Source organism: Ptychodera flava, chromosome 18, assembly GCF_041260155.1.
Source record: "Ptychodera flava strain L36383 chromosome 18, AS_Pfla_20210202, whole genome shotgun sequence".
Lineage (NCBI taxonomy): Eukaryota > Metazoa > Hemichordata > Enteropneusta > Ptychoderidae > Ptychodera > Ptychodera flava.
The window spans coordinates 24,973,069-24,999,308 of NC_091945.1; the positions used below are offsets into that span (position 1 = coordinate 24,973,069).

Here is a 26,240-nt window from a genome sequence, read left to right on the forward strand (position 1 = left end):
TTATTTTTGCTGTAAACATCCACTTACAAATATATTGTCTGCTTGTTTTTCAATACCATTCACTATTTATCATATTCAAGAAATTTTATTTGAATTCCACATAATTGTCTCCTGTCACATTTCTTGCTTATCTATTTACCATTTCAATATGCCAATAGCAGCAATAATCAAGTTCCAGCATCTTTGGCACGAAAATGGGTTAATATTTCATGTTGTAAAAATGCCTTTCAGCTTCGCTGCAAATTAACTCCTTGGTCATTCTTGATCACAGAGACATATATAGTTTGTAAATGTCGCAAATAAGCCTTATATGCCAGTTGTGTTCAGTGCCATTGGCACTATTTTTGCTTGTACAATGTCACTCTTTGCAAATTCAAAGTTTATTAACAAATTTTGAAATTTACTAAAACTTTTGAGACCCAATTCGTAAATTTACTAAGAATTTTCAGAAGCCAGAGGAAACATCTATAGCTTACCCCGAAAATGCAGTATTTTCCCGCCAAATGCCTGGTAGGAAAGCGTGCAGGAGAGCCAATCTTTTGCAGGCACTTAAAAGGGGCTGGTTTCCAATGACTTGGCAGGACGGCAGGCAGGGAGCTCGGCAGGGAAAGTGTTAAACAAGGGTCGGTGTATCTTGATGTCAAAGGCTGTTCAATTTGCGGGGACAAATTTTGATACATTTTTGTTACAATATGTAATCATTATTGATTACCTTGGACTCCCTTTGCTGTCTGGGTTGGCGGGATTGTCATTGCGCATGTCTGCACCACATTGAAAATAGGAAATAGCCAGCATTTCCTATTTTCAATTTACGTCAGGCTGATAAATAAACTCGACAGAACACTTGGCGGCCCTCTGTCACGCAGCAGTACCATAGTGCTTACTAGTTCATTTACTGATAAATTGAGATTGGAAATAGAAAATAGAAATAGGGGTATATTTCGATGTGTAACAGATTTTAGCTTACCTTGATATATATTTAAATTCCATTATTGAAATATCGTTCTAATAAACAGGTTGGCCGCGATTTGTCATGGATTCGCTTGCTCTTTGAAAGTGAGGGCCCTCAATTCAGGCCCTCGCATTCGCTCGCACTTCGATGGAGAGCCCTCACTTCAAGCCCTCACATACGCTCGCACTTTGATTGTGAGAGCTACCCACACTTTGGCCCCGCTCTTGTCGATTTCTGGTACCCTTACATATCTGGATGCAGCGACAATTTTAAAATGCCATCCAAGACAATTTCAACAACCATTTGTATATGCCTGAAATACCTATTTTGTTTCCACTTAATACAGTCAGTCTCCTGTTAGAAGACGTAGAAACTATGGAGCAAAGAAGAGTGAGTATTCTTAGTTGTACACAACAAGATATAGTGCTACTCATGGGGTTTCATATGGGCAGGTAGTTTTTTTCAATTGACAAACTAAAAGGTGAAACCAACCAATATTTTAATCTTGGGTTAACAAATTAATCAAAATTGAATGAATATTATCAAAAGTGATTTTTGAGTAAAATACACTGTGTTGGGTGCAGCGCCCCCATAACTGCTTTATTAGCTTTCACTTATGAAGGCGAGCGGGGACTTATAGATTAAGTGGCATGTGTCCATGCGTCCATGGAGAATTCTCAGACAGGCCTGGACTGATTTAATTCTTTCAAACTTGATACAAGGGTATTAAACTATGATGGACATACGAACGTCAAATTGTTTCGGGGTACTATCCAATATAGCCGCCAGATGGCCATTTTGTTTCATGTCTGTGGACATTATGCAGCTTTGATATGAACCAATTTCATTCAAACTTACAATACACTATGACTAACACATGTCCATAAAATTATTTGTTGATACAATCAAAATATAGTTGTCCTGCAGCAGCCATTCAGATCTAATTTTTGCATGTCCAGAGCACTAATTTCTGTCAATCTATAAAGATAATACACACTGATATACATATGCATGTCATTTTGTTGTGATACCATTTCACAATTTGTCGTTATTTGATGTGAACATTTCCGAATCAAAAAACAAATCTGAATCCAATGCGACACAACACAGTTTTCTTAATCCCATTCTATACACGAATCTGAATCAATGGCAATGCAAGATGGAAAGCAGAGTGCTACATTCGCTCGTGACTTTTGATTTGAAAGTGCATAATTTACAAACACATTTCCACACTTTCACTGCAGTAAATTGACAAAATTTATATTTGGTGGGGACTATGTAATTAAAAATGACTTGATTATGCATCTGTAGAAATCTGATTTCAGAAGTAACATTGTATTTTCTTGTCTTGCTCTCTGATTTAAAAGATATCAAATCATGAAGCCATGTCATAAATCATGTCGTTCCAACAGTACTCTAATTGTCAGAAGTAAATGTAATTCAGAGTGCATTCAGTGCAAAAATGTGAGAACCTTTTTTCCAGGAAGGGGATGTATCAAACAGTTTGAATGAAAATGTAAGAGTCCCAAATGATTGCAAGCTGTTTAATTACTTTTGTACATGGTAAAATGTTTTAGGTCTTGATACATTGTACTGATTACACTTCATCCATCTTTACGCCTAAAACATATTACACTGTGACCATGAAAATCTCACTTTGAAGTTTGATTGCTGCAGTCCATGGTTTATATAAGTAGGGTACCAATGTCAAACCTTAATTCTCCAATATTTCAGAGGTGTTAAACATTTTAATTCATGACTTTAAACAGAGCTTTTGCAAATTCTTAGCAAGCCACTCGACCCAGCTGCCTAATGGAGAAACGTTTTTGACATTCTAAATCATACAAGGAAGCATAAAACTTAAGTTTGTCTTAGTAATGCAGCAAATCATGAACATGAAACTAATGAAAAGAAATAAGAAGTATGTATAGTTGTTTTGTCCCACAAAAGTCATTATCTATGGGAAACTGTTTGAAATATGATTAAAATTTAATTGTCTTTTTGCATGCCAGAGTTAATCAATATGCTCTAGCTCGTATAGACCAGAAGAGCAGCCATTTACTGTGAAAACAAATGAAAAGTTTCACAGCTACAATTGATAATACTTTAGTAGACCAAGCCCTTTGCCATTTAACTTTTCTTTGGCCACAATGATGCATTTCGTTAGACTCATGGCACTTAATATCATTTTGTAGCTCTCAATGATTGGAAAGTAGTTGTTGTCTTACTATAAATTAGTATGTAAGTCTCATCTAGATGATAGCTGTTTCATGTTTTACTGAATGTATATTGTAATTGATTGTAGCAAACGTCATAAAATATAATTTTTCACTACTTTTTTGAATTACATATATTGAGAACAATGAGACCAAAAAAATTAAATGTCAGTTGAATTTGTGATGAGTCTCATAATGATCAGAAAAGCTAATAATCAGTTTTGTTTGACATTTCCTCATTAGCTCAACCATCTAGACCTGATATGAAGGACAACAATAAACAAAGGCATGGGGATTTCATCAAGCTGCTTTTCCGAATAGCTGGAGACCTAGGAAGAGGTAGGGAAATTTACTTGCTGCATTTGTTTGCTGTTAAAAAATATATATTTGTTGCTGAACTACACACCACAAACCATCCTAACCACACTAATTGATCAACATTTGGTCAGAATGTTGTTCAAGTCCAAAGCCCTTCATAAAGCCAAAAGCTTTCTTCCATTTCTAGTTTTGTCAGTTATGGTTGAGTTTTATGCAATATAATGACAGAATATTATGACATAGCGAGACAGCGCAAGTGCTTTGTACTTGGGGTTTGTACTGGGGGTATTTGAATGAGGGCTTGTGTATTCTATTACTGTCCCCGCACTGCCTAGACACTATACCGGGGGAGGGAACAGCACAAGCCCTCGTACAAAAGCCCCGGGTACTAGGTGCTTGCTTTCTTGCCATGGGATTCTGTTATTATTACAAATGTTAACACAGAAAACACAAACAAAATGGTATCCAGTATGATACGAATTGATGTTCTGAAGTTTTGCAGAATAGTATGTACAAAGTTCCTACTTTTGTAATCAGGTTTGATGAAGGATGATGTCATTAACTTCTCATTGGCTACTTATGCCACAGCTCCTGTTCTGATTGGGCAAAGTTGTTTACATATTTACGGGTCAAAGGTTTGTGTATTTGCAGAGCAAGTCTCACTCAAGGGTACCAGTCAACTCGCACTTTTTCCAACCCGCCCAGAACCAACTCATCCGATTCCAACTCGCCCGATACCAACTTGCCCGATTCCAACTTGCCCAATGCCAACTCGCCCGATACTATTTTGCAATTTTATGAGTACCTGGTACTTATAAAACGTTTTATTTCTAACAACAATTATTTCTAACATTGAGAACCACAGGTGGGGCTTGAAATACGTGCCAACACGGAAAACTTTTTATTTGCGAATTTTACGTTTTGTAAATCTCTTGAAGAAAATAAATTTCGTTCGGCTTTTTTACGTATAGGGATAGTTACTGCAGTTATACTGGCTCACGTCTTTAGGAACAGCAGGACTGTCTTTCACGAGTTACTGGCCCGGCATGATATGAACATAGCTGGCCTCGGGCCATCGGGTTAGCGTATGTAACCATAGACAAATTTTTTATTTTTTATTTTCTTTTCTGATTGTATATACCGGTATATATATACTGTATACAGGTACTATACGTACCTTCCTAATACGAATGAGTAACCTGTTAGCGAGAGTGCATGGGTACAGCGCCACCAGTGTCAGACTTTCACTGCTGAGAATCTCGTGATATCTGACGAGATTCATTAAAGAGTTTGACTTGCAGACAACTGCACATTTTCTGTGTCTGCCTCATTGATATTTCTTCTCAAGCTTTTGACAGCAGTGAACGTTGTGGTCGAGTAAACTGTAGATGTATACTCTCCTTTATTTTAACAGGTATGTTTGGTATAATATTTCAGTGATTTTGCCGAGTTTTGCTCTGTTGAAAGTTTGGATGAGATCGTCCCTATGAGGAGACGCGCCATGTGTTTCATGAGCTATTTTTAGCGACTGTGCAAGTGAACTTCTGATGTGTCGATCGATGCATCTAAAAGACTTATGTATAGTTCTCAGTCATTGAAATGGGACAAGTGGCTTCGGCGATAGATGTACTCCAGTGTTTTCAAAGTATCGTAGCTCATTTCTGCTCGTTATTGAGAAAAGGCCTTGTAGTTTAGTGTAGAACGTCGATTCAGATCAGCTGTTCAGTTTTTCATGCATGTGTTGAAACAGTACGCCAAAGTTTTCATGGCGTTGCCTTGTTGTAAGAGATCGTTGATTTTAGAGATTCATTAAGAGTTTGACTTCCAGACAACTGCACATTTTCTGTGTCTGCCTGATTGACATTTCTTTTCAAGCTTTTGACAGCAGTGAACGTTGTGGTCAAGTAAACTGTAGATGTATACTCTCCTTTATTTTAACAGGGTTTCCCCTTACACTGGCTACACGTACATGGAATTTACAACTACACCCCATCTCAAAACAATGGGCAAGTTGGCGTCGGGTGAGTTGGTATCGGGCGAGTTGGAATCGGGCGAGTTGGTTCTGGGCGGGTTGGAAAAAGTGCGAGTTGACAGTAATTCCTCACTCAACCCTTTCACAGCAATCACAGTAGAAAAGGACAGAGCAAAACAATGACTACTCATATTTTACAGAGTCTATGCTAAATTCTTCACAAACATGTAGAAATGAAGAAACACAATTGAATTACTTTTATTTCGAGAAAGGGCTGGAGGTGCAGGAGACTGTCAGAGCTGGTGTGATTGCAAGGGAAAGAAATATGGGAAATCATTGCAGTTTAACTATATCAAAACTTTCAGAAATGTGATTTTCTCTCCTCGATAAAAATATACTTGTCTTTTTGCATACAAATGTAATCATGGCAAAATATGACAGTAAAATTAAATCTGTACTTCGTGCGTGGATTCTAGCACGTTCATGACCATCGTGTATGCGTCCACGCACGCACGATCACCATGCTCTGTCGTTGAATTGAGATAAACAAGAACAAATAATTTGAATAATTAGTTCGATTACGTATGAGATTTCTTATTGGCTTGAACGGTTTCACTCTACCCGGTAAAAGGTTACGCGTAAACTGTGCACTCTTAGAGCATGAGGAGCCTCGAAACAGTATATTTAATTTGCATTACAATGAGGACTTGTATTATCATAGAGCAGCTGACTAAAACACGTTTAGATCGAGCCATGGATCGTACGGAGCGAACGTAACCCCGGGCACTTGCAATTTGATTGACCACCAATGTGTAAAAATTCTAAAACAAGCCACAATGCGCTCTAAGGCGCCAATAAAGCAAATTTTAATGCGCCATTTTCCCGTAGAATGCGACTATGGCGCAGGGCGCGTCGACTTCCCAATCACTGTCTTTGTCATAGCTATCATTTTTGAATCTTCCATGCAAAAAGATGTTTGCTAAGTAGTACAGCCTTCTGAAAACCTTTCTTGGTTTGTGTTACACGCCTCACACGGGTGTCGATTATATTGGTATGAATTGGGTTTATTGACAGGAGTAGTGAAAACCGTAATACAATAAATCCTCATCAGAGATAGTTACTCTGGGAGTAGAATGTATACACGTCTTGTCTATCTGTGGCAGTGGTCAGGTCTGTTTCCTTCAATGTCCTGTACACGAGTACAAAGTGGCTGTCTAATACAATAGGGGGTTTACACGTGTGAGTTAAGTTCCGGATGGTGACACGGAATAAATTTAAACCTGTGGTCAGTTGGACGTGTAAACAGACAACACCGAACTAACAAAGAACTAAATTAATTCGGTGTCAGAGGGCTGGTCCAGGTTCGGTGCTCCGTACTAAACAATGGCCTATTTACACGTGTGACCAGAACACCGAACTAAACCCGAACTATATCCTGTCTTCGGTTCGGTCCATACCACAATGGACGGTGTTCAAGTAAGAAGCTCTCGTGATCGCGGCAACAAATGGTCACAGGAAGAGATCAGGCTACTAATTTCAATCTGGAGAGACGAAAACGTCATCCGTATGATGGACGGCACGTCGAGGGATCGGCAAGTGTATGAAGACGTCACTGCCAAGGCCAGGACAGCCGAACAATGCCACAACAAAATCAAACGGTTGCGAGCTCAGTTCAAGTCCATGTCCGACAACAACCGTCGTGGTGGCAGAGCTAGAAAAACAATGCCATTTTACGATGAGTTGTAGGTAGTAAAGGGAAAGCAACTGATAGTAAAGGGAAAGCAACTCCACACATCGTTCATATTTGGGTTGTTTGCGTTTTGTGTAATGTATTAGTATATCACGTTTGGCTGTTGTATGTCAAATGTTGCTTAGCCATGGAGACGTACCCGTAATCTACGTGTCTTGTGTTAATCCGCACTGGAGCGGAGAGACTACTGTGACACTACGATCCTTTGGCGCTACGTTTCGAAAACAGAGTTTTTCTTCATCAGTCGCTTAAAGTAATTTTTGATTGGTGAGACGTGTGAATGGTTGTTTTTATTTGGTAATATGTTGTTCCATTTACGTTTGATAGGGAAGCCAGAATGTCTACTGTTTGATCTTGTTGTGTTTGTGTGGGTTCCTGTGAACCTGAGTTTGAGCTATTAAAGTTTTGTGAAGTTTGGCGTTTATAAGTGTGTTGCCTATATTTCTGTTCCTTCTATATGCGATTATTGGTTGGTTTTGGAACAGTTTTTTAGTGTTTCGTCTTTTTCAAGTTCGCTCCAGTTTTATGTCAGGGTTTGCTTGATTTTTGTTGTGTCGATGTACGGGCTATACGTTGTTATGAAGACTACTGTATTGTTGGTGGCGTTATCTCTTTCTCTTTGTTGTTCAAGCAGTCTTTTCATGCTTTTATGATCTGTCTCTCTGATAATGCGTTCTATTTCATTTTTTTTATATTGTCGGTCTTGTAATTTTTCACTAATTTTTTTCACTAAATTGTGTGACTTTCTGTGTAAAATCGGTTTCGTTGTTACGTGTTCTGATGTATCGTAATGTTTCACCTTTGATCAGACCTTTGAATGTTGCTGCCGGATAGCATGAGTTTCTTTATTTGTAAGAACTTGAAAGTATCAGTTGATTTTGTGTGTGTCTTGATGTCGAGAATATCTCTTTGTTGTATCGAAGACCTTTGTAGATAGTCAGGTCTAAATATATGATTTCTTGAGAGGAGCTTTCAAACGAAAATTTGAAAGTAGGATGCATTTTGTTGATGTTTGATATGAATTCATTGAGTTCGTGTTGTGTTCCGATTCCGATGAAAATCAGAAAAACATCGTCCCTGAACCTCAGCCAGGTCAGGTATTTGTTGTTTGCATTTCAGTATTATTCTCAATTCTGTCTCGTGAAATGTAATATCTGCTATTTCTGGCGAACAACCCCATCGAGATTATTTCCGTGTAAGAGCATCCCCATATTTGCCCGTAGAATTCATCGTTGAATTCAAATGTGTTGTTTATTTAGATTATTTCTAGCAAAGCTATCATGTATTTCGTTGGTGGTTACTTGATTATGTAATTGTTTGATGATCTTTCCTGAGTTAATGCTCTGCCGACTGATTCAATTGCCTCATTATGTGGTGTATTCGTGTACATGGAAATTACATCCAGTGTTACTAGTGTCGCATTGGCCGGAACTTTGACTTTCTCAATTTTCGGTATAAGAGTCTGATCTAAACATGAAATAGATACTGAAATCAGATGGGGCGAGGCCAACAATATTCTCTCCTAGTAAATTTCTTCGCCGAAGGCGTCTCGATTGGTTGACAGAACACAAAAAGAGCGTAGACAGCAGCTGCATGATGTGTGGGTCCGCCATTGCAAGCAAGCGATTGTTCTCTAGCCCAGATATCGCTGAGGGCGCTTGACCCGAACTAAATTCATACCTTGTGTATGACGTGTAAACGTGAGATCGCTTAGATCGCTGATAAGGAATATTTACAGAACGACTAATCAGATTCCCTCAGGTTTAAAAAATATACACGTGTAAACCCAACTAATGTCTGTCTTTGGTCTTGTATTTTGATTAGTGATTATCTTAATGACGTCTGTAAACGTTGCGTAACATCTCCTTGCACGGTTAGATTTGTCACTTAAAATGAGACACGCCAAGGGTCAACCTACACAACTACATAAAAGTCAGAAAGTATTCAATAATTCATGTCAATACTGTCTTATTTCATGTGTCCAATATTGTCTGATAAATATCGATACATGTCGCGTCATCAGTAGTCACTTTCAAAGCTTGATTACTAAGTTTGCAATTTTGTCAAAACTTAAAAATCTGTACAAGTCATTTGCATATAACCAGAGGTCATCATTGTAGGTCATGTTGATCTCAAAAATTTTCTAGTCAGTTTACTGGACATCCAACACTCTCCCCTCCTTAAATAAATGTCGTCCCAGACATTTGCCAAAAAGAAGCAAAATGTTAGATTCTGTTCAATTTTGTAAGTCTTCTGAGCAGTTCTTTTGAAATAAGAGTTCATTGCTCAGCATTTGCATGGCAGTGTTCAATTTCATGGCAGTGTCTTTGTATCACAGAGTTCATCTCATTTGTAAACAATACTATGAGAAGTCTATTCAGTGAGTTCCATTGTACAAAAATGCAATGTCTACAAATGTTTTTGAAATTCTTTTGCAAGTAATTTCATAATGTTCTGTTGCAAATCCAAATTTGATAGTGAATTTGGTATTTTTGGCAGTGCATAGCTAGAAACAATTAAACAGTGTCCGAATAATTGCATGAGTTCAAGCCAAATAGTGTAATTGAACTAAGAGTTCAAATGGGTCAATCAAGGTCATCAATTGTTTATAAACAGTTCAGGTCATCACAGTTCATTCCAGGTCAGATTCAGTCTAATGCAGTGTCCTCAGCAATGGATTGGTGCATTGTTTGGTGTCAGATATATACCATGTGGATACACTAGTGGTTGTGGTTGCATCATTGGCATCATCCACGGATATAGTGTAGGCTGCGCTGGCATATATGGTGGGTACCACATCGGCGTTGACTGTCGTGGCGATGCTGCTGGTGGTGTAACCATGGCAACGTTGACATGTGGGTCGATGCGGTGATATTCAGGCTGTCCCATCGATGTATAAGTTAACATAGATGGTGGTCTGGTCTCTCTGGTGGATATCGTCTGGTTGATGTGTCTGTATCTGGCACATTAACAGTTGACTCACCTTGTGAGCATTCAGGTACATTTGATGGTTGTACTTGGTGCTCAGTTTGGTGATCTGCTGCTGTGGTGCTGTCCCTCTGTGGCATTGCTGGCTCTTCATGGGGCTGCACTACAGGTGGTGATCTGGCTGGCTGGAAACTAGGAACTTCTGGATTTAAGTCATGATGTGTGACATCTCCAGGTTGATACACTTGCATTTCCGTCTGGGTTAAATTTGGTCTGTCTGCTCATCAGCTGATGCAGTGTTTCTAGGCCGTGTGATGTAGTAATGATAATTTTCATCTTCATCACTGGTGTTGCTGCTGTCACTTTCACTGACTTCTTCAGTTGGCTGGCTGTCTGGTCTCTGTCTCCGACTTCGTCTTCTCACCTGGCGGGTTGATGTAGGCGCTGTTGGAGATTCTATTTCCACAGGTAGTCCATCACAGGGCAGGAGCAGATTGCGATGTAGCACTCTGATTCTTCCTTGGCCAGTTTCTGGTCTAACCTCATAAACAGGACTGTCTGTACCTTTTCTTTCTGTCACGACGTGGATTTTGTCTTCCCAGTATGATCGGAGTTTGCCTGGTCCGCCTCTTTCAGTCAGATTTCGTACCAGCACTCTGTCACCTGGTTGGAGTTCAGTACTTTGAGCTTTTGGTCGTAGTACTTCTTTCCACGCGCTGCTGTCTTGTTGGAATTCTGGGATGCTAATTTATATGCTTCTTGCATTCCATTTTTCCACTTTTCTACATATTGTAGATAGTCGCCTTGATGCTTGTCTTCTTTGATATCAAACAGGATATCGATTGGTAACCGTGGAGATCTTCCAAACAGTAAGTAGAATGGAGAATATCCGGTTGCTTCATTTCTTGTACAGTTGTATGCATGGACCACTTTGTTGAGTGAATCTTTCCAGTTGACTTTTGCTTTTCTGGAAGTGTTTTCAACATCGACAGAAGTGTCCGGTTAAGGCGTTCCACCTGTCCGTTCCCCATCGCGTGATAAGGCGATGTTCGAGACGCTTTCACACCACTAAGCTTTGGAGTTGTGCGAAAAGCTTATTCTCAAATTCAGTACCTTGGTCATGGTGGAGTCTGGCCGGAAATCCAAAACGTGGAATAAAATCGTTGAAGATCTTTTCCGCTGCTGCTGTACCTGATTTGTTGGTGGTTGGGTATGCTTGGGCAAATCTAGTAAAGTGGTCGACTACTACCAGAATATACTCATAGCCTCCCTTACTCTTCTCCAAGTGCAGATAGTCGATGGATACTATCTCAAATGGCGATGTGGTGACGATGTTGTCAGTGGTGCTCTCGCCATCACATTTGGTTTCTTCTGCTTGATACAGCTGCAGTGTTTTGTAATGTACTGTTCTATGTCTTTCTGCATCTGAGGCCAGTAGAATCTGTCCCGTGCCAGAGTTACTACCCGTTCCACACCAAGATGTCCCATATCTTCATGGAGCTCTTTGTAGACTAGTGGTCTGTATTGCTGGGGCAGAATAAGTTGTAATCTGGTTGCAGTCTTTCGATGCAGAATTCCGTCTTTATCGATGATTAAGGTATTCCACTCTCTCATCAGTGCTGTTGTCTGTTGTGGTTCACCTCTGCGCTCTCTTTGACTTGGTCAATGGCCACTTAGCTTGTATTCGATCAGTCGATTGATTGCAGTGTCTTTCTGTTGTGCGTCTTTAATTTCTGCCTTCGTCAAAGGTTTGACAGTAGGCTTAGTCTTCATGATGTTCTCCTCTAATGTCACTGGATTATTTGTCACTGATGTCAGCCATGTTGCATCGCCGGTGTCGATAGCTTTGGTTGACTGGACTGTAGCTTCCAAGACATCACAGGAGTGTTCTTCCGTACATTGATTCATGAGTTCATCAATATTCATAGGCATCCTTGATAACACATCAGCATCAATATTCACTTTCCCTGGGCGATATTTGATGTTGAAGTTATAGTCTGCCAGTTCTGCAACCCATCTGTGTCCGGTGGCATTCAGCTTCGCGTTGTAAGGACATAAGTCAGTGGATTGTTGTCTGTGTATACAGTGAAGGATTGTGCATAGTACAAGTAATCACGGAATCGCTCTGTTATTGCCCATTTCAGTGCCAGAAACTCGAGTTTTCCAGAGTGAAGGTGGTACTTCTTCTCTGCCGGTGTCAGTGTTCTGGATCCGTAACCGATAACAACCATCTTGCCATTTTCCGTTGATAAAGTACTGCGCCAAGTCCCTCATTTGAAGCGTCGGTGGTGAAGTACATACGGCTGCTCATAGTCTGGGTAGGCCATCACAGGTGCGTCTACTAAACAGGTGATCAGTGCTGTCCAATATTTGCATGTGTTGATCTGTCCACACTATGGGTTGAGCGGAATGCACTTGACCCTTTGCTGTTTTCTTTACCTTAGATTTCTTCTTGCTGTTGGTGCTGTCATTTTCTCCTTCATTTGGTGAAACTGACAGTAAGTCATACAGTGGTTTGGCTATTCTGGAAAAGTCTTTGATGTATTGTCGGTAATACCCGATGAATCCTAGCAGTTTACGCAGTTCACCTACCGTTGAGGGTTTTCTTTCCTTCAAGGCTAGTACAGCTGCTGTATCTGCTGGATCTGGTCTGTATCCGTCTGCTGATATTATCTTCCCCAGATAGCGCACTTGTCTCTTGAATAGGTCACATTTCTTTGCCTTCAGCTTTATGCCATGTTCTTGCAATCGCTGTAGGACTTTTCTGATATTCTGTATGTGTTCATCAAATGTTCTGCTATAGACCAAGATGTCGTCTAAATATGGAATACAGATGACATAACTTAGTCCATCCAAACATTCTTCCATATGTCTTTGGAAAGCTGGTGGTGCATTTGTTAGTCCGAAGGGAATACGTACCCATTCGTAGAGTCCCCAAGGTGTCACAAATGCTGTGAGCGGTCGACTTTCATCGTCCATGAAGCCCTGTGGTATATGCTTTCCCTTGGTCAAGGACAGAAAACCAAGAATTCCCTCCGAGTCCATCCTAAGATGTCCTGGATGCGTGGAATTGGTTGTCGGTCCGGCTGTGTCTTTTTGTTGAGTTCGCGAAAGTCTATACATAGACGTAAACTTCCATCCTTCTTACGAACACAAACCACAGGCGATGAATATGAAGACTTTGATTTGGTTACCCACCCTTGATCGATGAGGTCTTCTAAATATTCTTTCACTTCCTGGTACGGTATAGTGGACGAGGTATAGAGCGATAAGTCCGCTGCACTGGCTCCTTATCAGTCAAATTGATATGCAATTTCAAATTCTCTATACACCCAATGTCCTTGTCATCTCTGGCAAAAGCTCCAGCTTCTTCTTTCAACATCTGTCTTGCTGCCTTTTGCTGTGCTTCTGTCAGGTGACTGAGATCAACAGGTGGTTCCCATGTGTCCTCAGTACTCTGGTCTGTCTGTTTGCTTTCTGTTGCCCTGGTAACCACTTCCGGTTGTATCTGTTTGACATCTGCTTTCTCCGTAACTTCACGGACTTCAAGCGGTCACTGACTTGATAAACTGGAGTGATCCCAGTGCTGTACGGCTTCTGAGAATTATGTCATGCTTTGTTGTGTTCTGCACTGGTACACTGAATCGGTGTAGTGATCCAGGCTGTAACTTTGTTAAATGTTCAGGCACTTGCAATCCATCAGGCCAGGGAGATTTGACGTCAGGTTCAAATATCACTGGTCTTGGCTCGATGATGGGTCCAGTACGTGCTTGACATTTCACATGACAAGTCTGTCCGGCTGGAATCTTTACACCTTTTCTTCCCACAGTAACACTGTAGTGATGCTCAAACTCAGTGTTGTCCTGAATTAGGTTGATCACTGCTTTCAAGTCTTTCTGTGGAACTGTCGGAAATGCGGCAGAAATTGCCTTCACTTCTCTTTGCGAATCTTGGCTGTAGTCCCTACATATTTCTTCTATCACATTATAGCCAATGATCGGGTAGTCGGGGTCATCTGATGTACTTTTGCTTACAAGATAGGTTACTTTCAATCGCTCACCAGATGTCTCCTCTGTGTCAAGTTCAAAGTCCACTTCCACCCAACCACTGTAAGGAATGTCTGTTCCGTTTACTGCTTTAATGTTCAATTTTGTACCCACTCCCAGAAGAGCTTCTATCGGTTTTAGTGGCACATTGTTCAGGTAAGTCTGTTTCCATGACTGTGAGATAACACATACCTGTGATCCGGTATCCCACAATGCTTGTACTTTCTTCCCCTGGATGCGACACCATACCATACACTTCTTTCCCACCAATTTGGTCAGTTGTCATGTCGTACTGGTGCAAGATGACATGGAAATGACATCTTCGGTACTTCTGTTGAACTGCATCTGATACTTTCTTGGGCCTCCACTTGCTGTATTACTTTACAAACAACACGGTGGTGTTCCCAATGTGCTTCCTGACAGTCTTTTGAACAATACGTACCGGCATGACATGCTGAACACTGGTAGAATGTCTCTACATCTTTCTTATGGCAGTGGTTACAACTTCGGGACTCTTCAGGCTGATTGGTTACTCCTAGTCCCGTGGGGGTAACCTGCTGTCGTTTCCCGAATTTCTGTGTCTTGTCCTCCTCCTTGGACAGTCTGCTTTGACGTGGGTTGTATCTCTGCAGATAAAACAGTGATTACAGTCCCGTCTTCCCTCTTTAACACAATCAGCACAACCGTAGGGACGAGTAGTTGTGTCTGACGTAGTATTCGCTCCACCACCATCTTGCTTTCCCTGCAAGGATTTCACCATAGCAACTAATTCATCATAACTTGGCCTGTTTTCTTTCTTCTTACCTTGCTTAGCCTGGTTATCTTTAGGTGTTTTGGAGCTCTTTCCTTTCCTCTCTACATGCACATCTGCAGCACTGGCTGTGGCAGTTTCCTCTGCTGCAGTTATCTTTTTCTTCAGCTCACTCTTCTTTTCTTCATTTTGAGCAAGTAGAGCAACTTTACGGATTTCATATTGGTTCAACTCACCGTTGTCTCCTAGCTTGAGATACGGAGCTAACATCTTCTTTGAGTCTGGGTCTCGAATTCCTGATTCGATTACTTTCAGGAGTGCCTCGTCAACTGTCTTCTTTGGGTACATCCTCAGCTCGGCTTCAGACGTTGCAGTTTCCAGTATAAGATTATGTAATCTTATCACTCTGTACACAAAGTTTGGCAATGTCTCTGATTTTCTCTGCATGGTGGTATCCATTTCTCTGAAAATATCCCCTGCATCCAATTGCAAGTATTGATCCTTCAAAGAATTCTTTACGTCTTCAAAAGTCACATTACTGTTACTTCGAAACATCTTCCCAAACTCTACTGTCTTGCGCAAGCTTGCAATACAGCTCTTACAATTTCCTTATCACTGTACCCCTTACTTCTACCATCATCCATTTGATTAATTATGTCTATAACCATCATTGGATCAGTATCTTCTGGCTCCCAAAGTTGACCTTCAATCTTAAAGTCTTTGGTATGTACAACAGTGGACACAGATTTGGCGGGCTTTGGCTGATCACGTGACTGCCCAGGGGCCACACCCGAAGCTTCGATGTTGCCATTTTGAGGGGCAGTTCCCTGAGAATTTTCTTGCTGGCCGCCATTTTTAGGTGGATTACTTCCCTCACCTGGTTGACGGTTCTTCCTAAGTTCTGTGATGTTATTCTCTTATTCAGTGGTGATCGTCAATCCCCCATCTTCTGCACCACCATTCCAGTCCCCTGGAGTACAAATACATTTGTGTATCACCAGAAGCGATGCGATTTTCCCATCTCTTGTTTTTTCTTCCCTTGGTATTTTCAATATCTTTCAGACTCCATTTAACTGTTCTATTGTCGTCTTCATAGTTGTTGTCATAATACTCTCTTGCAAAGTCTCTATTTGTTCCGTATCTGCCATCTTGATGTTCTTGTCTTTTCAAGGTACAGCAATTAAATCACACTTACAGTTTACTGTGCAGTCCGTCTGTGCTGTGTAGCAGGTCTTGCTAATCCTGACCAATTTCCATTCAATCCCAGTGGTGCCTCCAGAAATTGTTACACGCCTCACACGGGTGTCGATTATATTGGTATGAATTGGGTTTATTGACAGGAGTAGTGAAAACCGTAATACAATAAATCCTCATCAGAGATAGTTACTCTGGTAGTAGAATGTATACACGTCTTGTCTATCTGTGGCAGTGTCAGGTCTGTTTCCTTCAATGTCCTGTACTCGAGTGCAATGCTGGCTGTCTATTACAATGTCTGTCTTTTGGTCTTGTGTTTTGATTAATGATTATCTTAATGACGTCTTTAAACGTTGCGTAACATCTCCTTGCACGGTTAGATTTGTCACTTAAAATGAGACACGCCAAGGGTCAACCTACACAACTACATAAAAGTCAGAAAGTATTCAATAATTCATGTCAATACTGTCTTATTTCATGTGTCCAATATTGTCTGATAAATATCGATACATGTCGCGTCATCAGTAGTCACTTTCAATGCTTGATTACTAAGTTTGCAATTTTGTCAAAACTTAAAAATCTGTACAAGTCATTTGCATATAACCAGAGGTCATCATTGTAGGTCATGTTGATCTCAAAAATTTTCTAGTCAGTTTACTGGACATCCAACACTTGCTTGTAAGAAAAAAAGGTAGTCAGGGTTACAAGTGCTCATTTACATAAAGTTATGGCATAGTATTTTTGGTATTGCACGTCAATGCAAATACCAATGGTACAATTGGCTTCGGTGTTAGTAAACTGTGGTACATATGCAATAATAAAACTCTTGTCATTTTCCTTATAATAGCATATGTTGTAGGTTGTAGTGAATTGATTTGAAATATGATGAAAAAAGGTGGTGTTCAATGTTAACTTTTTAGGACACATTACATGAAATATGGAATCCATACGCCTTGATTTTTTGGCACTCATACTGCTCTGTAATAAATTTTCACCTCAATCTGAGAAATGGGAATTAACTGACTGAAGGTTTGTCATATTCCAAGTGTCACAAGTGAGAGGAAAATGTAAAGAGTACATCTAACATGTTTTGCATATCGTCTGTCAATATATGTTACATGACAAATGTGCAAGTTGATCTATTACAACTTCTATAGCAGACTCTAAACTAACTAAATTGCAGATGCAGAGCAAACATGTAACACACAAAACTGAAATATATATTTCCTAACAAGTTAAATGTTGAAACTTGTGTTTGAAAACCTAAAATGACAAATAAATCTGCTGTAGAAAATTACAGCAAATATATATCGATTTCCATGTCAAATTCTAAAGTGTCAAACTTACAGCAAATATGTAACATGCGCAACTAAAAATCAGCTTGTGATTCACATTTTCGACTTATCAGCCACACTAGGAACTATAGTTTTAGGTATAAGTGATACATTTTTCCTCTTAATGCTTGACAATTTATTGTCTGGACATAGAAGTTTTCATAAAATTGGCTTGACGTTTGTCATTTTAGACACGTTTAAGTTACACAATAAGATCTATATTACTTCCTCTGCACCTTAGACATATTAGAGTCCGGCATGGAAATTGTTTGGTCATGTCAGACAGTGCGTCCTCCGTCTGTCCGTTCACGCAAATATCTCAGAGATACCTAGTGCGATTTCATTCAAACTTGGTACTAGGATTACTTTATATGTCATACAGATGCACGTCAATTTGTTTTGTGATACGTTCCAATATGGCTGCCAGGCGGCCATTTTATTGTGATTTTTTCATGTACATACAGAGCCATAACTCAGACATGTTTCAACTGATTTTATTCAAAGTTGGTACAAGGACATTGACCAATGTCATAGATATGCACGTCAATTTTGTTTTGTGATACAATCCAATATGGCTGCCGTGCGGCCATTTTGTTACGATTTTTTCATGTACAGAACCATAACTCAGGCATATCCTACCCGATTTTATTCAAAGTTGGTACAAGGTCATTGACCCATGTCATACATGTGTACGTTGATTTGTCTTGTGATACGATCCAATATGGCTGCCATGCAGCCATTTTATTGCGATATTTACATATATAGAGCCATAACTCAGGCATGTTTGAACCAATTTTATTCAAAATTGGTACAAGGACATTGACCAATGTCATAGATATGCACGTCAATTTGTTTTGTGATATGATCCAATATGGCTGCCGTGCAGCCAGTTTGTTACGATTTTCCCATGTACAGAGCCATAACTCAGGCATATCTCAACCTATCTTATTCAAAGTTGGTTCAAGGACATTGACCTATGTCATACATATGCACGTCGATTTGTTTTGTGATGTAATCCAATATGGCCGCCAGGCGGCCATTTTATTACAATTTTTTCATGTACAGAGCCATAACTCAGACATGTTTCAATCGATTTTATTCAAGGTTGGTACAAGGACATTGACCAATGTCATAGGTATATGCACGTCAATTTGTTTTGTCGAATATGGCTGCTGTGCGGCCATTTTGTTATGATTTTTTCATGTACAGAGCCATAACTCAGGCATATCTCAACCGATTTTATTCAAACTTGGTACAAAGACATTGACCTATGTCATACATATGCACGTCGATTTGTGTTGTGATGTACTCCAATATGGCTGCCAGGCAGTCATTTTATTACGATTTTTTCATGTACAGAGCCATAACTCTGACATATCTCAACCGATTTTATTCAAAGTGTGGTACAAGGACATTGACCTATGTCATTCATATTCACATTGATTTGTTTTGTGATACAATCCAATATGGCCACCGTGTGGCCATTTTGTTCGATTTTTTAATGTCCTGAACCATAACTCAGACATGTATCAAGCAAATTTATTCAAAGTTGGTACAAGGACATTGACTGATATTATACATATGTACATCGATTTGTTTCACGATATGGTCCGATATGGCCACATGGTGGCAATTTTGTTTTGTTTTTTTTAATGTGAAGAGCCATAACTGGCAAGTTTCAACTGATTTTATTCAAAGTTGGTACATTTACATTGACTTATGTCATACATATACCTGTTGATTTTTTTAACAGAAAGATCAAATATCGCTGCGTGGCAGCAATTTTGTTACGATTTTCTTATGTACAGAGCCATAACTCAGACATATTTCCACCAGTATCATTCAAAGTTGGTACAAGGACATTGATCTATTTCATACATATGCTCGTCAATTTGTTACAAGTCATATAGCAGTATCATGTCAATTATTGAAGTTTCGTAATTACCGGTAGGCTGATATGTCAAGAAATACTGCATCAAATTTCATGAAACTTTGTACAGATGTTAAGCTCACATTGCTTTAACAGTGAAAAAAGACATATATCAGTGTCACTTTAATTAATTTGTAATTGCATAGGTAATGAACTTGCCTAATTAGAGTGATATATCAATAAATACAAAGTGAAATTTGATGAAACTTGATGCAGATGTTGATCTCATAGTGTTTGTAAATACTGCCTCAAACTTTATGAAATATGGTACTGGTGATAATCTGTTAGTGTTGGGATAGTATGAAAAAATGTTTTGCAATATCCTGTCGACTAATTCCTAGTTGACTCATTTATAGGCGGAGCCTTCCTTTAAAAGGACGCCAAGGTATGGCGGCGTTCATTGTGTAAGTGGACACCAAACAGGCAACATGCGGGCACACGCTCCAGAAAATGCCACGTTTTAGTTTTCCCGGCTGCAAAAACACAGACAGACTGACAAACGGTCAGCGTGAAGTTTCTGCTGATCGAACTCTGTGGTTATATTCAAAGTCTACCGTCACTGGCAGACAATATTTTCGGAAATTCGACCATTTGAGGTGGGGAATCAATGACCATTGGCGATTTGAGCCGACCGTCAATCAAAAGCTTGCATAGTTTCTGTTTGGAGGATTAGCAAAACCTGACAAAAGGTTGAGATCAGTTTGTGTAATCAATGTCATAGAAATCAAACATCGTACTGGCGAAGCGTTTGACTGGGAGGAGAACTCCACTAATGCGAGAACCTGGGATTGAAAAGTGCAGCTTTAATGACCTTTAGGTTAGTGGCCTACATTGGTTTTATGTTTTCATCACCATTGAACCCATTCTTGCCCATTGAGCACCATCTGTATCAAAGTATTTTTATCACAGACCTAATGAAGAGGACTCTATCCTCTCTGAGGACCTGTAATCAAAGTACCCATTTACAAGTGCGACTGTGTCATCAATGATAACTTGTTGAAAACATAGGATGAGTGGGTTTCCTTGTCATCTGAGATGAGAAATATTCCTTTGAAAAAACTATGTTGGCAACATGGAGCTCCACCTTATTAAAAACAATTTGCTAAATTGAAAATTTGTTGTCGACGCCCATAAGATCATTGTGAAATCGGGCCGGTTTGACTTTTAAATAGGGGTTGTGTTTTCTGGTGGTTGGAAATGTGAGGCTGTAGTTGTGTTATACGTACTCAGGGTGTGGAACTTTGAAAGTGCAAGGAATATAGATGTGAAACGTCCACCTAAATTTGGGTCTGTCTGTGTGAAAAGACTGACAATTGTTCTTTTATTTGATGGAAAGGAAAGGTGCTGGTTTTACGGATGGTCCCGAGGAAGCTAGTACAGGGAATACTTTTGTCATTATATCACCAACATCTTGTTCTCTCTGATGCCCCATCTTTCTAAAATTGAATGCAGAGGCTACAAGTTACGCAATATGTTTGGTGTTTTCTTTCAAAACAGAGACATCTTTAGCAAAACTATGACATTCCATCAGAGTAGGGAGTTCAGAATCCAATATGGGCGCCGTACGAACCGACGCACACTGTACGATCTGATCGATTTTTAAACCTTTCATATTTCACTTCCTCGATCTCACAAATAAAAATAAAATGTCAAAAAATTGAGTGAACTCTCGTTTCTTCGAGCTTCTAAACTTTATGTGTTGATGTCGTTCTTTGATATCTTCTTTCTCCCACCAGGAAAGTGGGCCAAAGTCTGTCTGTGCATGACTGCAACAATAGCGGCACCGAAGAGATGGTGGGGGTATCGTTAATAAAAGAAAGAGCCAGGATGTAGCCAATGAGTTTAGAGCTTTTAAAATAGCCTCAGATGAAAGCCAATAAAATGAGCTGTAAGATGATATGTGAAATGTAGGGCACGTCAGAGCCGACATGTAAATATATTCAGGTCAAAGTCTTCCGAACGGTTTTACTAGTCTATACATTGCAGGTATGGATTTGTGTCGTAAATAATCAGTTAGATCAGTATTTTTACTAGTTATAGAACACATTTTTGGTAAATTTTATCAACGAGATCCACCCTGGCTTTTTGAGCGAAAATTCCTTCTCGTCATGACTGAAGTTGTAGTATGGTGATTGGGCGCGAAAACAGCCGGCCACTGTTCAACGCGAACAGTGCATGATCCGATTAGAGCTAGGGTTTTCTGTCGGCACTGTCAAATTTACTACCTCGTCATTTTCCGTTCAGAAACATGAAAACAATAGGAACAATAAAATATTCTTCACTCCTATTCCATTTTTACAAGACAGGATGGTTCTTTGGTTATGTTGGGAGACAAAAAATCGTACGGCTCGTAAGCTCATAGTCATAGCTGTCAATGTCATTTTCAGAACGGGTTTCGTTGCCAGAGTCCGTTCGTCTGATTTGCCGTGTACGTTTTTGATCCCTATGTACGACGAAATGTGGGTTTTTAGGCTGTAAATTACTCACAAAAGGTATAATAATTTGTGAATATTCCTATTTTGGTGTTTTTTCTGCATATGTTTGCTTTTTAATCAGTGAATTTTACGTTATCAACACAAACTACCGGGGTCAACTGATCAAAGGTCAGTGTGTACCCTACTTCCACATTTCGCTACGGCACATATTTAGCCATCTCGGGAGGTTTATTTTGGTTCATTTCTTTTTATTTGTAGAAATTATCGACACTCTCAAAGCCAGGGAAATATATTCGGGTCAAATTTGCTTTTGAATCGGCGTTTGTCAATTCTGTTCGGTAAACTCTTTTAGGTGGTTGCTCGATCAGCTGATCGTTCCGTGCAGTAGACTGAGTTGAGCTAGTTTCCTGAACTGTGTTCAAACAATACTAAGTTCTTGATTCATTAATGTAAAATAAAAAGGTTAGAATCACGCTATCAAATGGATTGTTTCTTTTGTCACAATCATTTGCATTTTTATAATTCTTTTTTTCACTTGAACCTTCAGATAGCATTTTAAAACTAAATTATATATCTATAACAGTATAGTATATGATAACATGCATGCAACTCAAAGATTTACTCAAAGAGATACAAGACTGTTTGTCATGTCCAGAAAATGACACGTCTTCAAGTGACTGCCGTTATCTGCCTAGAACTTAATACCCTCGAGTGTTCTTTCCTAGATTCTAAATGTTTTCTTAAAATTGTATTTCAGAAATCTGATATATATATATATATATATATAATATATATATATATATATATATATATATATATATATATATATATATATATATATATATATATATATATATATATATATATATATATATATATTATTACGAGTATGGCAAGTTGCCCGAGTAGATGAGGTAGACTTCACTACACAAAGCAAGAAAAAAATCTGTTGTAGTTATAAAAGAATGTTTTGTAGATTCTGAAAAAAATATAATGTGCTTGTTTGTCACGTTTTTACTCTGCGTATATCATCCCTCACTACTGTAAGTTTGGATCAACATTGCCCTATACAACCAGTAAGCTATTTTTTTCTAGTGACCTACCTGATCTTGTAGTTTTGTGTGCAGACTCAGTAGAGCTAAAACGAACACTTGGGGGCTGTCGATAATAAAAGCTAACGCACGACAAACGTAATTCTTTCATTTAGGGGGAGGAGGTAAAAGCTCATTTCGTTTTGTGTGCGTCAAAATCGCATAAGGATTTTCTATTGTTTTCGAAGTGCGACTTTGCAGCGAAAACGCAAAACTACCTTCGCGTTCATCGAGAACAGAATGACCACAAACACGGAGATGGAAAAGACATGAATGTGAAATAAAAACTTGTACAGCTTTTCAACGTGAAACATGTACGTGAAACATTTTCCTACGTCCTAAATACATTAAATGTTCTGTCTAAAGAGTGAAACTTGTAAAGTGGATGTTTATTAATTAATGTGCCCTTCCGGTATTTTTCATGGGCATGCGGATCAGAGAGGTGCGTGTGGGTTTGTCAGAAACAGCATCATAATACAAATTGATTTCGCATAAGAACTTTCGTTTTTAGGGGGGAGGAGGGGGTTTCAAGTAAAACAAAGGAATTACGTTTCTTGTGCGTCAGCTTTATTAGACGGCCCCTTAGATGGTCAGACCCTGGTCTGCAGTGTTTTGTATGCAGAGTTTCTCGATGTCAAATTCACTCCACTACAGTTGCTTTTTGTCAGTCATTTTAGAATGGGAATCTGTCAAACAGGAAGGTTAAATTGTTGTCACCCACAGTTAATTTTAGGGTTTATTTGCCCCGGAAAATAAGTCAGTGTCTATTCACTGAATTCAAAAACCGTGTCCATGACTCCACACCTTGTTTCAATGCTTGTGACTTTCATTGCATGCAGTCTGCAATGAACACATTTCTGTGACAGTAAAGTTCAATTTTTTCATGTCAATTTTGCTATCAGAATTATTTCCAGAGTGCTATGGACATTCATATGATGCACAAAAACTTAAGTTTGTCTCCTTTTCTCAATCGTACAGAGAGATGATGTGTCACAGAAACCTTATCGGGCTAGGGCAATGAACTTTTGTGAACGTAACTCTGAACTGGCTGAGATGAATGGCTTTTGTATGCAAGATCAGCGTACGGAAATTTACGCGTGGTATTGTTTCAACAGCATTTTATTTAAACTTAAAGGGATATAGTCGTTGGAACTGCGCTCAAAGGTCGTATGGGACCCATACGACCCATGGCAACAATGTATCCAAGGCACAATGGTGATTGATGACAGTTAAAACATGTCTGTCATAATCTGTCATCGTATAATTTAAAATGTTGCGGCTATGATGATGAGGTGCATCTTGATATCGTGCACAAAATACATTGTTGTAAACAAGAAACTCGCACAGGCGCAGTTCCGATGACTACTGGTATATCCCTTTAAGCAGTTCAAAAAGCATCAAAATCGAACTAAAACTTATATAGTCCCTTCCATGTAAATATTCTTGCTACACTATACAATGCCCATGTACACTATTAAGAGGTGCCAATAACGGGTCAAATGCATCGAAGTGTGACACCCATGATAGCAACCATTCCAGCCAGCTCAGTGCAGTGCGCGATGGGTCGCCCCTTCTACGTGCAATTGGCGGCGCGCAGCACACCAAAGAGGGGGAATCGTGCAATCGCGCAGCCTAGATGAAACACTGTTAAATATTTCTTGAATGGACCAATTCAAACTGAATGTGAGCACATAGTGTCCTCGACGGTATTTTTTGATGATTATTTCCACTATGTACGGTGCCAATTCCGTGTGTACACTGCATATAGTGACCAGTAGCAGAATTGTTCCCAACGAACATTGGCATGACCTCAAAACTTCAGTAAATCAATTCAGCAAGCTCCTGTTTGATGAAGTTGATATTGTTTGTTCTTTCTTTTTTGTTTGCATGTACCATAACTGAAACCTGGTAGAATAAACCAGGCAATGAAGGCTGTACCTAATTTAATAGTCCGAGCGTGATTTGAGAGCAAATAAATTACAGCTTCATGCGAACGATTGCAACTTTACTAACACACCCATTATGCAGAGCCATCCCAAAAACAACCACCCAAAGTTTGCATTAATCCTGATCCCGGTCCATTCTGAGCTTGGCTTTAAAAGTGTAGCATGATATTTAGACATATTAAACAAAGTCTAAACTTGAGGATCGAATATCAAATTTTAGATAGTTCAGAAGTTTAGATTTAGATTTAGGCTAATGTAGTTTAGCTTTCTGAAGTTTTAGGTAACTTCTGAATTAAGAGTTAGATTGAGGAATTTAGCTTTTTATATTTCTGGCCAAACTTTCCAAAAACAATATAAGACACAATTCTGCACAGTACTGTAATAAGTTGAGAGGGTCATATACATGAGTAGGGTCTCGTGAGAGGATGAGTATGGTATTTCTTATTTTCCTTCAGTTTTAATAATCAATTTGCTTCGGTTTTTTTTGCAGTCAGTAAAATGAGTATATATTTTTTGCAGGTGAAGTTAAAAAGCTGAAATTTCTTTGCAAAAGTTTGATGTCCAAGGAGGGAGAAGTTGAAGAAATCCGGAAGAGAGAAATTGAACATATCGATCATGCCATGGATCTATTCCAGATTTTAATGGAAAGGAACCTAATAAGTGCAGATGATCCACAAGTCTTGACTGAGTTACTGCAACAACTAGGCAGACGTGATCTTGCAGTGGTGATCCATCCTTTTCGGCTGAGTATCATCACAGGTACTGTGTTTGAAATACACTAATACTTAAAGAACAGCTACCACTATATTTGACTGAAAATTGTACCTATCAGTTGACATTTAATTCTTAAAAAATTTGAAAGACACTGAGATCCATTATGTATGATTTCTATCCAATCAAAATGTGTCTGGTTTTAATACTTAACTTGTACAGCAAAGTGTGCACAGCAAAGTTTTAACCCTACAATAGACTCTGTTATAGGGGAAGTTCACCAAGGCTGAGTTTTACATATGTACCAACTTTGGGGTCACTTATTCCAGAAAAGTGATTTTCGCCATTTATATCTTGCACGGTTTTTTACCAAAAAATATACGTGTAATAGTCACTGAAGTTGCAGTTTATAGGGCTTTCCCTATAAAAGCTGGATTTTAAATCTATGCAAATGTTTGGTTCCAGAATCCCATAATTTTGCCATGTTTCAGGCGTTCATTGTCACTGAATCTTGCATATGATGTCTGTGAATATATAGCGACTAAACTTGAGTAAAAAATAAACTGAAAAAATGTTCTGTTTTTTTTGTCAGAGACTGCATATGTATCAAAATGTGTTCCTTGTGACCCCACAAGTATATAAGGCTTTAGGCTTGGCGTCAAACAT

At 39.2% G+C, this 26,240-nt stretch overlaps 1 protein-coding gene across 2 annotated transcripts in view; it reads left to right on the forward strand.

Moving 5' to 3' along the window:
- The window catches only part of LOC139117228 (uncharacterized), a 75,259-nt gene that overhangs the window by 38,234 nt on the left and 10,785 nt on the right, over positions 1-26,240 (forward strand). For both annotated transcript variants that reach the window (XM_070680171.1, XM_070680172.1), the window contains exons 3-5: positions 1,299-1,342; positions 3,412-3,507; positions 25,383-25,622. In XM_070680171.1, the coding sequence (XP_070536272.1) occupies positions 1,299-1,342; positions 3,412-3,507; positions 25,383-25,622 (380 nt within the window). The remainder of the gene's footprint in view (positions 1-1,298; positions 1,343-3,411; positions 3,508-25,382; positions 25,623-26,240) is intronic.